This window comes from Hemiscyllium ocellatum, chromosome 39 (assembly GCF_020745735.1).
Source record: "Hemiscyllium ocellatum isolate sHemOce1 chromosome 39, sHemOce1.pat.X.cur, whole genome shotgun sequence".
Lineage (NCBI taxonomy): Eukaryota > Metazoa > Chordata > Chondrichthyes > Orectolobiformes > Hemiscylliidae > Hemiscyllium > Hemiscyllium ocellatum.
Window position 1 is genome coordinate 4,180,479 of NC_083439.1, and position 14,168 is coordinate 4,194,646.

Below are 14,168 nucleotides of genomic sequence, written 5' to 3' on the forward strand. Positions count from 1 at the left end.
TAAAACAAAAGGAATGCTAGACTTCATTCATTGGTATTTTGACATTATAACACTGATCTTAAATTAAAAAAAACACTTCATGATTGCAACACACTTTGGAATGCTTCATAGTCATAAAGGTGATAGAAATAAAGACTTGTATTTGTCTAAGACTATAGGAAAAACAAAGAAAATTATAAAGAAAATGTAACGCGCTTTTTGTGAATCATTTTGTTAGAATGGTTTCGAATCTCCAATCAGATGACAAGGGACCAATTGTAGCATACAACAGAAGTTCACAGCTGCAAATGTGTTGCTGGTCAAAGCACAGCAGGCCAGGCAGCATCTCAGGAACAGAGAATTCGACGTTTCGAGCATGAGCCCTTCATCAGGAATAAGAGAGAGAGAGAGCCAAGCAGGCTAAGATAAAGGGTAGGGAGGAGGGACCAGGGGGAGGGGCGATGGAGGTGGGATAGGTGGAAGGAGGTCAAGGTGAGGGTGATAGGCCGGAGTGGGGTGGGGGCGGAGAGGTCAGGAAGAGGATTGCAGGTTAGGAGGGCGGTGCTGAGTTGAGGGCTGCTGAGGAAGGAGATGTGGCTGTGGTAACGAGTCTGTTTGAGAACATGGCTGAAGAGTTTCTGTGCAGAGGAGATGGTGGGTGCAGTGAGAGAGGGACTCACTGAAATCCTTGTAGAGGGAGGAAGAGAGCTTCTTCAAGGAAGGCATCCTTGTAAGAGGATTCGCAGTAGGTTAAAATCTTCGAGTAAAAAATGAGGTCTGCAGATGCTGGAGATCACAGCTGCAAATGTGTTGCTGGTCAAAGCACAGCAGGCCAGGCAGCATCTCAGGAACAGAGAATTCGACGTTTCGAGCATGAGCCCTTCATCAGGAATAAGAGAGAGAGAGAGCCAAGCAGGCTAAGATAAAGGGTAGGGAGGAGGGACCAGGGGGAGGGGCGATGGAGGTGGGATAGGTGGCTCTCTCTCTCTCTTATTCCTGATGAAGGGCTCATGCTCGAAACGTCGAATTCTCTGTTCCTGAGATGCTGCCTGGCCTGCTGTGCTTTGACCAGCAACACATTTGCAGCTGTGATCTCCAGCATCTGCAGACCTCATTTTTTACTCTTACAACAGAAGTTCAACCAAGCTACTAAAATAAATTGCGCATTGAAGTCTATATCCAAAGTCTGTAGGAACCTATACAGAAGAAACTACCAAAGACACATTCATAAAATTATTTCATTGTGCAATACATGTTTTATTCTTACATTCACTTATTGTGTTTTTAATTAATTTAAATTTCAGAATTATCAAGGAGGGATTGCAATGCCTCTGATTTTGAATACAAATATTTTGAAATTAAGAACTTTATTGATCTCCAGAATTAAAACCATTCAAATTACCAATCAATGATAGCTGGCAGAAGAGCACCAAAATATGAAACACTGGTCAATCTGGATCACACACAGGAATTGAATTTAATGCTCTCCTATGGTGATCCTGAGGTGGTGGTGGTGGTAGGTAGGTAGGTTGGCAGGCAGGAGAGGACTGCTGTGAGCCTTCTATCAGCCTTTGCTGCCAACATCCTGCCCATTCCAGTGGGGCACCTACCCCTTTAAGTTCCTACTCCATCCCTTATCTGTGGCCTGGGTTCCTTGGCAATCCTGGGTCTCATGTCGGTGTATACTAATGGCAGTCACTACATTTTAGCAGCACTACCAAATATAAAGCAGCTGCTTGCTTGTGATTCACTGACAGTACTTGGGGGAGAGTTCTACCGTAGGACAGTTGATCAAAAGGAAAGGTCAGGCCCTGTGCAGTAGGCAAATCAAAGAATAGACCTTCCTGAAAAGATGCGACAAAGGGCTCTCACCAGTTCTCCACTTACATTAAATTCTATCTTGATTTCCCAGAGTGGGCTTACATTTATGGGTGACTCTCAACAGCCCTCTCCTTCCTGATGCCATGTCCTTCAATCAGCCACTGAGCATCCTTGAACTAGTGTCCCCCTATCTTCTGCAAATGTGTTGCTGGTCAAAGCACAGCAGGTTAGGCAGCATCTCAGGAATAGAGAATTCGACGTTTCGAGCATAAGCCCTGATGAAGGGCTTATGCTCGAAACGTCGAATTCTCTATTCCTGAGATGCTGCCTAACCTGCTGTGCTTTGACCAGCAACACATTTGCAGCTGTGATCTCCAGCATCTGCAGACCTCATTTTTTACTCCCCCTATCTTCTTCAGAGAGCACACACGAGGCATGCCACAGGCTTTCTGGGTCTCCCAAATTCTTGTGCCTGCCGCTGGATAAATATTAGTTGTAACATGGTGAGGCCTTTGTGTAGGAATTAATCGCCTACTTTAGAGCCGCAATTGGTGATGGGATGGGAAAGCCACTGAAGTAGCATGGGCTTTAACGCCATTATGCTGCCCCTGCTAATTCACTTTGTGATGATACCATGGCTTTAAGGAGGTGTATTTTGTCCTTATTTATTTGAAGAGAGCTCTTGAGCTATTGATGATGAGCTATCTGGTCCAACTCAATAAAAGTAAATAGCCTGACAGGCTTTGGAACTTTTCTTTAGAGCTTGGGTTCTCTCTACTGCCAGAATCACATAAGACAATCTGTTTTACTGAATTTGCCTTTGCCAAGGGTGTGTTTATGAAATATGTTACTATATTGAAACAGTTGTTAAGTAGTTAAATAAGTTATTATTCTGTTAAGTTTTCCAATAGAGTTCAAGCTACACCAATTCTCCTTTGTTTTGTTCGTATTTTAACTAGAAGCATAACATGTGTTTTGCTTAAATCTGAGTCATGTAACCAATTGAATTATATCTGGAACACAGCATCTTACATTTGTCTTTAAAAAAAGATAAAAGCTACAATCTAGACCGTCTGCTTGATATATCCGCAAGGGTTTGATCTAGTACATAACAATGGAACCCTCAATTGGTAGTCTTTCAGGAAAATGCTGGAGAGGCAAGAGACATTTTGAAAGCTCACTTAGAATCTTAAAAAAAGCGATCAATTCCATTGTGCAGGTGCTAGTTCTGCAATACAGTTTAGACCATGGTACTAGCACTCTTTCATTGTGGGCTTTTCTTAGCCCAACTTTAGTTTATCTGAAATTTCATTTGCTGGTTGTATCCGGAATTTGCATTACACAGAAGTATGTACAGCCAAACTCTAGTCCACAATTATTGTCAATTAAGTTCTCTTTCTGCAGGACTGTTTGGTCTTAACAAATTAGAACCTAGATGTAGTTTGAGGTTTATAGTGCAGAACAGTTTGTGACAAGTCAGCAAGAAATTATTATGTCAAACTGACATGAATTGGAGATATGGACCAATGAGCAAGATTTAGTTTTCTTGATGTTCTAACTTGTTTTTGATTTTATTGTTCTAACACTTCATAATAAAAAGCCAAGGCTTTGGCAAGAAAACAAAAATTTACACAATTAGTAAGCAACACTTCAGATAAACAAAACCTTGGCAAAAGAAAGCCCACAGTGACACGAGTACAATTATCATTCTTCTAAACAAAGGTACTGAAATCGTATTACTAAATTTACTTCATTGCTCCAATTTCGGGGCTACTACCAGTACAATGGAATTGATGGAGTCTTCCTGAGCTTTTTTTGAGATTCTAGTTAAAGAAATTCATTTCTAGCCTAGCCAATATTTATAATTAAATTCCTTAGCAAAACAAAGCCAGCTACACACTTCACACATTTCACATCTACATTAACATTATATCATGTTTAGTGAATCGGAGAACATTATCTTCGAACACTTTGCTATATCCATTATATTCATCACAATGGGACAGACCATTCACGGTTACTGGTATATATTGGTACTTATGCCTCACACTAACCCATTCCCAGTGTATTCCATCTCACCCGAGCAGCATACCGTTTTATTTTCTCCTCCTCCTTTAATGCTTATTCAGTTTCCCCCTAAAAACACATACGGTCTTCACCTTGACTGCTGTGGATAGTGGAGAATTCCAAATTCTCACCATTCCTTGAGCAAAAGTGTCTTTGATGAATTCCTGACAGGATTTATTGGCAACACTTTTATAACCATGATCCCTTTTTCTGTGTTCAGCCTACACAGGGTCCTCACCTGAAAACATGCAGCCAAAACACTCAACACGGGGGCACTGTGCCGCACCGCCTCACTCAACAGATAACGCCAAGGTTTTGCCTTCTCCTGGCACCAATACAGAACTTGAAAAAGATCCACTGGAGATTCATCTCTCTTGTTGGTTTCTTCCTTGGTTACAGAACAAATTACTGGCTTTTCTTGTGCAACAAACTGCAAGTTCTGAAAAGCTAGTGTCAGGTGATCTTGAAGAGCGGGACTGAAGTCTTTCAATAGTGCCTTCACCTATCAAAAAGAATCAGATGGCAACATAAGGACATACTGTTATGAAAACAGTAGCACAGATAGCTGGTCTGCTCACTAACAATTCAAGGCGCTTAAAGCGATTTAATGTCTGTAATGAAAATTATGTGTGGACCAATGTATAATGAAACAAACAGACCTCAATTTTCTTCTGACAAAAATAAGACCAGAAGTTATATTTCTGGTATGCAAATGAGATTAATCTGGGGTCTGTCACATGAGTATGGAAAATAATGCAGCATTTTATGAATGCTGAGTGTATACCAGGACAAATTGTAAAATTCAAATGAAAACTTAAATGAGATGATAGGGATTAGTCTCCTACAGAAGAATATGTACAGAGAATTTCTGCACAGAACGACAAGTCCATTTTACTTCTAACCAGCTGTTCACACATTAAAAAAAGTCCTATGAAAAGTATCAACTTTTATTGGGGAACAATTCCATAGGTATCGGGTGACCTTCAACACTTCATCCAGATATCCAGGCTTCACATTCAGGCATAACAAGTGGAATAGTAATTACTTGTATTGCCACCCAATTTGTCAGTTCATGGTCACCATTATCAATGCCAGCTTTTGATTCCAGATCTATTGAACTGAAATAATTTAAATTCCCCAGCCTGCTGTTGCATGATTTAAGGTGACATATCTGGATTATTAGCCCAAGTCCCTGGAAAGAAAAGTCCAGGAAAACAATTGCTCTGTTGTTATACTCATATCCCATGTCGGCTGAAGAGCCCTGGACACACTTGTTAGGTTCTTTTCCTGAGGTTAGTGCGCACACACTAACTTCTGCAAATAGTTAAAGTTTATTAAAACGTGTACAAGCTGGGTGATCCCCCTTTGACCCTCTTCACAAGCATGCCAAGTCAAGTCAAAATGAGGCCCTGAATAAAGAAAACACATCCCTTTTATACAGGTCAGTTGGTCATGCTCACAGATACTCTGGCCACTCCCTCAGTCACATGCCACTCAAGACAACCCCCAGTCATTCCCTCTCAGTCGCATGTTACCCCAGGTACAATGGTAGGATGAGATCATCCTCAGAGATAATGCAAATGCAAATGTCCTAATCCTGGGAATCATTATGCAGACAATTTCCTGACTCAGTGACTCCCCAAGATATATAGGTGTCATATACCTAGCTTCAGGGGATAGCTAGAAAGCATTTCTGAATGGAAGAATTTCTGGACAGAATGATAGTTTAATTTGATAAAAGCAGGGAGAATAGTAGCAAATGACTGTCCAAATGGAGTGGGGGGTCATCTATGACTGTTGCCCCCATCCACTTCCAGAATGTGGAGTCAATGCAGTTTAAGCCTTTAACATCACATTAATGTCCAAAGAGATATTCCAATTTAATCTTTTAACATTACACTCTAAAATAATGAAGAATGGCTGGCAATTTTATTAATTAAACAAAAAAATCACAATCTCAAATGATATTATCTGCAAAGATGCGTACAGATGTTTGAGGCACCGAACATTTCAGAAATTTCAATTATTGTGTCTTAAGAGAGTCAGCAATTCCATCAAGGCAGTTGCTCTCCAAGGTTCTAGAAAATTTCACTGCCAATCAACTCCTGGCTTGTATATTAATTGTATATCTGCTTTAACTAGAGCACAGTTATGCTTCCAAAGATTGCTTGCGTATCTAAATAAAGACATACTTAGAAGGGGTTTGGATTTAAAGGTTATTTGGGCTAGTGAATGGGGACAAAGTGAAAGGAATCCTAAGCCCCTGACAGTGACACATTTCCATTAGTAAGTTAGGCTCTTCAGAAAAAGGTAGTAAACTGGTGGCTACTTTTTCCGGAAGAATGCAAGGAGAAAAGGAGGTGCAGACACCAAAAAAACGGAAAAAAACCTTTCAAACTATGTAATTCAGGCAAAAATAGGCTGTAACTGAAGAACAAAAAAAGTAAATGGTGATTAATTATTATGAACTTGTTACCTCATTGGGTTGGTAGTTGTGAAGCTGAGCAAAAATCACAAACTGCAGCCACGCATCCTCTCGGGCACACTCCTGGAGATAAGCCAAGCTGACAGTAATGCCGTGAAGCTTACAGAATTGTGCTACCAGTGACCACTCTTGACCGGCTTCAAAAGATGTCCTATGAATAAATTTAACGTGATTACTAATCATGTGAAGCTGCACCCAAAATAAGAGAAGATACAAATCCTAGTAAATTGGGGTTTTGTTTTGCCCCTTTACCTGCTTATATCTCTGGTTTTTAAGTTCTCCCAAGTGGCATTTTCTAAATGGGTCAGCAACTCCTCTGCTGCTGATCCATTAAATTCAATCAAGTTCTGAAGTTTTTCAGCTGGAAAAGACAGAGAGGCAGAAGTCTTATTTTGAAATGTGACACCATACTGACCAATGGACATGAACTTTGTTTCAACAATGAAATGTGAATTTTGAAAACAAAAAGATTTCAAGATGAGATAAAATAAAGTTCCAAAGGGCAAGATATTATGAAAGCACCAAATTATTCATGAGATATCCACAAGACCATAAAACTTAGGAACAGAATTCGGCAATTTGTCCCATTGAGTCTGCTCCCCCTTTCAATCATGGCTGATATGTCTCTCAACCCCCTTTTCCTGCCTTTTTCCCATAACTCTTGTTGCCCTTTCTAATCGATAACCTGTCTGTCTTATTGACTTGGCCTCTGCAGCCATGAATTCCACAGATTCACCATCCTCTGGCTGGAGAAATTCCTCCTCATCTCAGTTCTAAAGGATCACCCCTTCACTGTGCAGCTGCACCCTTCATCTCTCCTACTAATGGAAACATCTTCTCTATGTCCACTCTGTCCAGACCTCTCATTATTCTGTAAATTTCAATGAGATTCCCCAACCACACCGTTAGATTTATCTACCTTCAGACCGTTCAGTTTCCCCAGCAACTTCACCTCCTTGACAGCCAACGCATTCATCTCTGCCACCGACTCTCGAAGTTCTGGTATCTTCACTATGAAAACTGCTGCAACGTACCTATTCAGCTCGCTGACCTTTCCTTTGCTTCCCATCACTGCTGCACATCTCCAAGATGGCAGTAGTGTGGTAGGGCTATGTGCAGGATCTCGCTCAGGGATCATCCACTCCCAGCTGCTTTCTTTCTTTTTATCCTTTTTTAATTCTGCCCTTTCTCTTTCATTCCTTTCTTTCGTTTTTCTTTGCCTTGGCGGGGCTGGCTGGAGGCATTGGCATGCCAGCAACAGCATGTCCCTAGGGGTGGTAGCCTCCTGGGGGGTCAGAGCTGGACGTTGCACCTCCGGCAACTGGAGGCAGCAGCAGCATGGACATCCTCATTCAGGGCCGGTGGTGGTAAAACTCCTCCCGCGATCGGAGGCAGCGGCAGCAGCAGATTCTTCAAGATGGCAGCGCTTAGCAAAGCGACATCTCAGAGGAGGGCAGCCGGAGTGGAACCCTTGACACTGACAGTCTGGCCTGGCAGTGGAGCCAAAGACTGCTGGGTGCAGTAGGCCCAGTGCAGGCTCTCCTGGTGTGATCAAGGCAGGGCGGAGCCAGGGACTTCTGGCTGCAGGGCAGTGGGTTCATCACAGGAGTCAGCGACAGCAAGGTGTACCCACTGGCGAAGAGGTGGTGCTTAAAAAGTGGCAATTCGTACAGCAATGGGTCTGATGCCAATGGTAGTGAGGCAGTGGAGGAGGGGCTGGCAGCGCAGGTGTTGTGTTGCCGGTGAATCAGCTCAGGACTCACGGCAAAGGCAGCTGAATGAAGATAGATTTTTTCAGTTACATCTTTTTCCTTTTAAAACCTTAAACTGTTGAAAATGGCACCAGATGTGGCAATATTTGAAGCTTTTCACTGTACTTTACTGTATTATTCACTATAAAATACAAGTGACAATAAATCATTCAATTCAATTCTCCAACCTTATGGTCCAATGTCCACTCTTTCCTCTCTCATAGCTTTTATATACATTTCAAAAACTTTCGCAATTTTCTTTTATATTACTAGCTAGCTTACTGTCATATTTTATCTTCTCGTCCTTTAATGCTTTTTTTTAAAAAAAGTTCTCTGTTGGCTTTTAAAGGTTTCCCAATCCTCTGGCTTCCCACTAATCTTCACCACATTGTATGCTTTTTCTTTTACTTTTATACTGATCCTGACTTCCCTGGTCAGCCTTGGTTACCTCCCCTTATTAGGTTTTTTCTTCCTTGGGGTGAATTTCTGCTGTACCGCCTAAATTACACCCAGGAACCCCTGCTATTGTTGTTGCTCCTCCATCTTCTTGGCACCAGGGACCCAAGTTCGATTCCACCCTTAGAGACTGTCTGTCGTCTTGCACATTCTCCCAGTTTCTGCATGAGTTTCCTCTCCAGTTTGCTCCCGCAATCCAAAGATGGGCAAGTTAAATGAATTGGCCAAGGGAAATGCGGGGATAAGATAAGGGAGTGGGTCTGGGTGGGATGTTCTTCGGAGGGTCGGTGTGGGCCCATTGCAACAAATGGCCTGCTTCCACACTATGGGGATCTAATGATTCCTTTTCTCAAGATCTGCTATCAATCTGGTTTTACCAGTCCACCCACGTGCTGAAGTTCCCCATGATTATTGTAACAATGCTTTTCTTACATACTTTTTTTTTCTCTTGATATTTTCTTGCCCACATCCTTACTACTGCTAGGAGATCTGTACACAACTCCCATCAGGGTGCTTTCTCTTTTGCGGTCCCTCAACTTTACCCATACAGATTTATATTTTTCAAGTCTGTATCGTTTCTTGCTATCAATTTAGTTTTGTTTCTTACTAAGAAGGCAAGCCTGCTTCTTTTGCCTGTCCTTTTGATAGGATGCATATCCTTGGGTATTTACTGCCCAGCCCAGATCCCCTAGCAGCCATGTCTCAGAGATACCTACAACATCATACCTGCCAATTTCAATTCCAATCTGCACTGCAAGTTCACTTACTTTGTTTTGTATACTGCATGCATTTAAGTACAACCCCCTCAGTCTTGCAATGATTGCCCCAATCTCAGCTGTCCCCTTATCTGCTGTGCCTAAACTTAGAGTTTTGACACTTTTCATACTTTGTCCAATTTCTTATTCTGGAAACTTTTAACCTTTGCTAGGTCCTCCTCCACTTTAACTTTTTGCATAATTTTCCACATAACTGACCCTCCCCAAGCCCTGTCCTTGGATAAGTTGTCTTACAGCAGCCTAATGTAAAGCTGTACAAATATAGAAAACTCTTTCTAGCAGCTATTCCAACCATTGCTATTATTTTATTGTTGCAGTTCATCATTTCGCTCTCCCAACTGCCTAAAGGTTAAACTAATACCTCGTTTTGGTTTCCAATCCAAGCACTGCCATGGAGTTCTATCAGGCAAGAAATAAATTGTCAAACTCAATAAGTCACCTGCAACAACACCTTGCAGACTCTCAACATTACCCTTCCAGGAAAATGAGAGCAACAGATGCAATGGGAACACCACCACCTGCAAGTTTCATCCAAGGCACACATTACCCTAGGTATGATAGATCAAATACAAAACACTATCAGAGTCACAATCCTGGAATTCTCTACTTAATGTCATTTTGGACGTACCTCCATCACATGGATAGCAGTAGTTAAACAACAGGTAACAACTACCTTCTTGAGAACATTTAGGAATTGGCAACAAATATGATTGTTCCGACAACGGACAATCCATGAACAAGTGAAAAGGGATTGCAAATCATCCAGTCACCACCAAATATATTCTTTTTTGTAAGGTGAGGCAGGACAGAGTGGGTGAAAAGTACCTTGCTTGTGACAATCCTTCCCCTTCCAATAGGGAAGCCAGGGACACCTGACAGACCTGAACAAGTCAGCTCCTCAGATAAAACACACGTCAGAGGCCTAAATTAGGACAATTGAAACTTTCGCCATTCAGTGAGAGGTAGTCACTGATAAGACGATCCAGTCCCAGCACAGCCTAAGCCTCAGAAGTGGATGCCTGAAGAGAAGAAGCAACAGCAAGGGAGGAAAGTGGGTCAAGTGACATCTTGGGAGCAATGAACAACGCACCTAGAGAATCCAGTGAATTGAACCCCACTTCCCCCACCTATGTTCAGTGTCCAGGTCTCTCACTATTCACCCGAGAGGGACTGTAGCTTCTTTAAAAAGTAACAAATATAGTTTAAAATAAAAATAGAAGTGCTGAAGTGTACTTTAATCCTAGGTATGATAGCATCACAAAACAAACCATCATAATTCCAACAGACCAAAGAACAACAAGTCCAGTTGGAAGACACATGCCATAAGGACATATCAAAAGAAAAGTCTAAATTCAAGCAAGGTAAAACCTAAACGTCAATCAATTAGGTTAATAACTCAATTATGCCTAAGCAAGCCACATCTCTCTCAAACGCGACCACAAAGTAATGCAATATTTACTTTAACCTGATATGGTACAAACTGGAGGTTGTCATCACAAGAGAAACATTGCAATTACCCAAGGTGTCTCGTAATAAACTGCGTTGAGTTTCTTCTGCATTTGTACACCAAAGTTTCAAAATGGCATCTGCAACTTTAAGATCAATCCGGAGTTTAAAACTGGAAACACCAAGTAATTCAAGAAAGGCGACACAGGCAGCAGCAACAGCAGGTACAGTGAAGTGAGCTAACCCCAGAGTGTATGCCTCAATGCTTGCTTGTTGGATCCTAAAACAGGCAAGAGGAGCAAATGAGATTTTCAGAGAAAGGTTTCTTTATAGAATATTAAACAATTAATACTTAGCTTGCATTACAAAAATATCTAATTCCATAAACCGTGTTCAGCAGAAATTCCAAATTCTGATAATTGTATTAAATAATCTTTAAATGCACTGCAAAATGCATTAACATATAGAAGATTTTAAAAACATAGAAACTTTACACCAAAAATACCCTAGTTGCAGGAAAATAAATTTGCATCGCACAGATCAGTAACGGAACCAGCTTTTTTAAAAATCCTAAGTTGCATTTTAGTTTGTGAAATAAAAAAACAAAAACTATAAAATCCGAACGGAGCAGAATTCAGCCAATTAGCCCATCTAGCCTGCTAGACCATGCAATCATGGTTGATAGGTTTCACAATCCCATTATCCTGGCTTTTTCCTGTAACCTCTGATCCTCTTACCTATGTATCTGTCCTAAATACACTCAACAGCTTAGCCTCCATGGCCTTGTGGGGCATGGAGCTCCAGTGGCATAACTATAATGTCACAGGATTATCTTTTTAAAATGCTTTTACGGGAAGAAGGCAGTTGCCCATCTCTAATTGCCCTTGAACTGAGTAGCTTGTCAGACCATTTCAGAATGCAGTTAAGAGTTGACCACAATGCTGGAGTTACTTTTATGCAAGAATAGGCAGGACAACAGATTTCCTTCCCCACCAGACAGGTTTGAAAGCTCCATTACTAAAAATAGATTTTAAATTCTGTACTTTCTTTTGTTATGAAGTTGAAGGAGTGTACTGTACCTTTGACAGAGAGAATGCTGTTCTGCACAGAGCTTACAAACACCTGTCATATGACTAGATAGTAGTCTCGGAATGTACTGGAAAATTGAAGATATTTAACATTTGGCAGTGAAATAGATAGCTGAGTTGGTCGCTATTTTGACAACAATTTGAATTTAACCAGTTTAAATTATGCCCCAGGATACTAAACCTAATCTAGTTTGAATTTATTGTTTTGCCAACATCAAACCAATGAGACAATTCAACATTGGGGATATAAAAAAATGCAGGCATTGTGAAACTCAGGCTGAGCAACTGCCATCAGCACAGATCCAAAAAATTAGGAAACACTATCAAAGGTACTGTTTCATACAAAACATTTTCACAGTGAAAAGAAAAACAATGACCCAGGGTGATCTTCAGCCAAGAGACAGACAAAGATGCCAGCCTCTGTATGGATTTGAAATGAAGTTAATGTAATTTTAATAAGCGTTTTATTGGAACAGTAAATTGTTATAGATTTTGAAGCAGGTAATAAGCAGTTAAGAAAAAGGGAGGGTTACAGTGGTAAATAGTTGTTTAAGGTTTACCTTTAGAGTTAAAAAAAAATTTTTTTTTTAAAAATAGTGGAATTTGGGAGCTCTCAGTTACTCAAATTTTAACAGTTTACAAGGACAGGTTAGCTTTTCTGGGAGTTTGGTCTAATTAACAGAAGGGTTCACCACCGTGTCGTAACATTTTTAATCAATTGAATTACAATTCCAACAGCTGTCCTCATGGGATTTGAACCCATGACCCCGAGGACTTAGTTTAGAATGCTGGATTACTATTTCACTGCGCAAACATCTCCCTCAAAGTCTACACCACTGCCCTGAGGGAAGGGTTCAAGTCCAATGTGGCTGCTGGTGGAACTTAAATCAGGAATCAAAGGCTAGTCTCAGTAATGGTGACATGAAACTATGACTATCATTAAAACTCATCTGGTTCATTAATATCTTTTAGGGAAGGAAATCTGTTTAATTGGTCATGCCCACCTCTGACTCCTTAGCAGCATGGTTAACTCTTGACTGCCATCATAAATGGCTCAGTGATACTTTCAGTTGTACCAAAACACACTTTGTAGGTACATGCACCAGATGGACTGCCATAGTTCAAGTAGGTGACTCATCACCACTTTTCCAAAGGCAATTAGGGACAAATAAATGTTGAACTTGCGAGGTGACATACACATCCTATGAAAGGATAAGTTTTTTTTACAACTTGAAATGAACCAAAGGAATTAGCCTTGATGAATCACAATGCCCTCCAGTAAGCAGTTGATTTGGATTGAGGTACTAGAAAGTTTCAATAATTAAAATCAAAAATTGAAGAATGTAACTACCAATATTAACTATTGTCCCTTTGTATCTTGCCGCCCACCACCCCCTCCTTTTATATTGAAGCTTTCATCGCCTCAATATGTATAACCAATGAAATAATTTATGTAGTGAGACAAGAAAGCAGCCAGGCTTCACACAGCAAGTACAAAAACCACAGCATCATGATTATGGTCAGATAATTAATTGTGGTAAACACAAAGAGAGGGTGTAGAGGACAGAAGACTCATTCGGTGCATTATGGCTGTGCAGTACTTTGACAGACCTTTCTAATTCATCCCATTCCTTTAATACTATGACTTTCCCATTGTACAGAAAGTGTTCTCTGTTAGATTACTCATCAGATTCCCTTCTGCAAGTTATGGCTGAGTCTTCTTCCACCACCCCCTCAAACAATATATTTAGAAAATGAGAAAAAGACTTACATTTCTTGAGTGCCCTTCATACCTGTGGAGGATTCAAAGCACTTTACACCTACTTTCAAGTTTAAGATCAGAAGCAGCAAAAAGGGAGCAGCATCACATACTATTTTTGATTATTCGCATTGCTACCATACTCACGACTGTTTGGGTGAACTGCTCTTTGCAAGCTGCTGCACCACAAAAGTTGCAAATGCGTACGATGGCCGGCCATGACGCAAGTAGTAGGAAAAATCTAGGCGTTCAGTTATGGCATACTTATTCACCAAGTCAGGGCAAGAGAAATGAGGTAAATCATTTGATAAGTCTGTGGAAAGAATGCAGAAATGTTTCTTAGAAAATCCTCAGTTTTTCTTATCTTGTGCAGAACACAATATCACTGGTGATCAAAGGAAAAACCAGATTTCAAAACCTCTTATCATTTCTTCCATTGACTCATGGACCTCTCAGAACCTGCTCATCACATAAGACCCAGACATGTTTGACTGTGCGGTTCAACTATGATTTCCACATTAAATGAAAATTTTATAAAAT

The 14,168-nt window shown here is 40.8% G+C and overlaps 1 protein-coding gene across 1 annotated transcript in view; it reads right to left on the bottom strand.

Moving 5' to 3' along the window:
- spg11 (SPG11 vesicle trafficking associated, spatacsin) overlaps nucleotides 1-14,168 on the bottom strand; it is a 133,080-nt gene that overhangs the window by 43,160 nt on the left and 75,752 nt on the right. The window contains exons 21-25 of the mRNA XM_060853205.1: nucleotides 13,776-13,941; nucleotides 10,853-11,061; nucleotides 6,605-6,713; nucleotides 6,344-6,503; nucleotides 4,106-4,369 (exon numbers count right to left, since the gene is read on the bottom strand). Coding sequence (XP_060709188.1) covers nucleotides 4,106-4,369; nucleotides 6,344-6,503; nucleotides 6,605-6,713; nucleotides 10,853-11,061; nucleotides 13,776-13,941 — 908 coding nt within the window. The remainder of the gene's footprint in view (nucleotides 1-4,105; nucleotides 4,370-6,343; nucleotides 6,504-6,604; nucleotides 6,714-10,852; nucleotides 11,062-13,775; nucleotides 13,942-14,168) is intronic.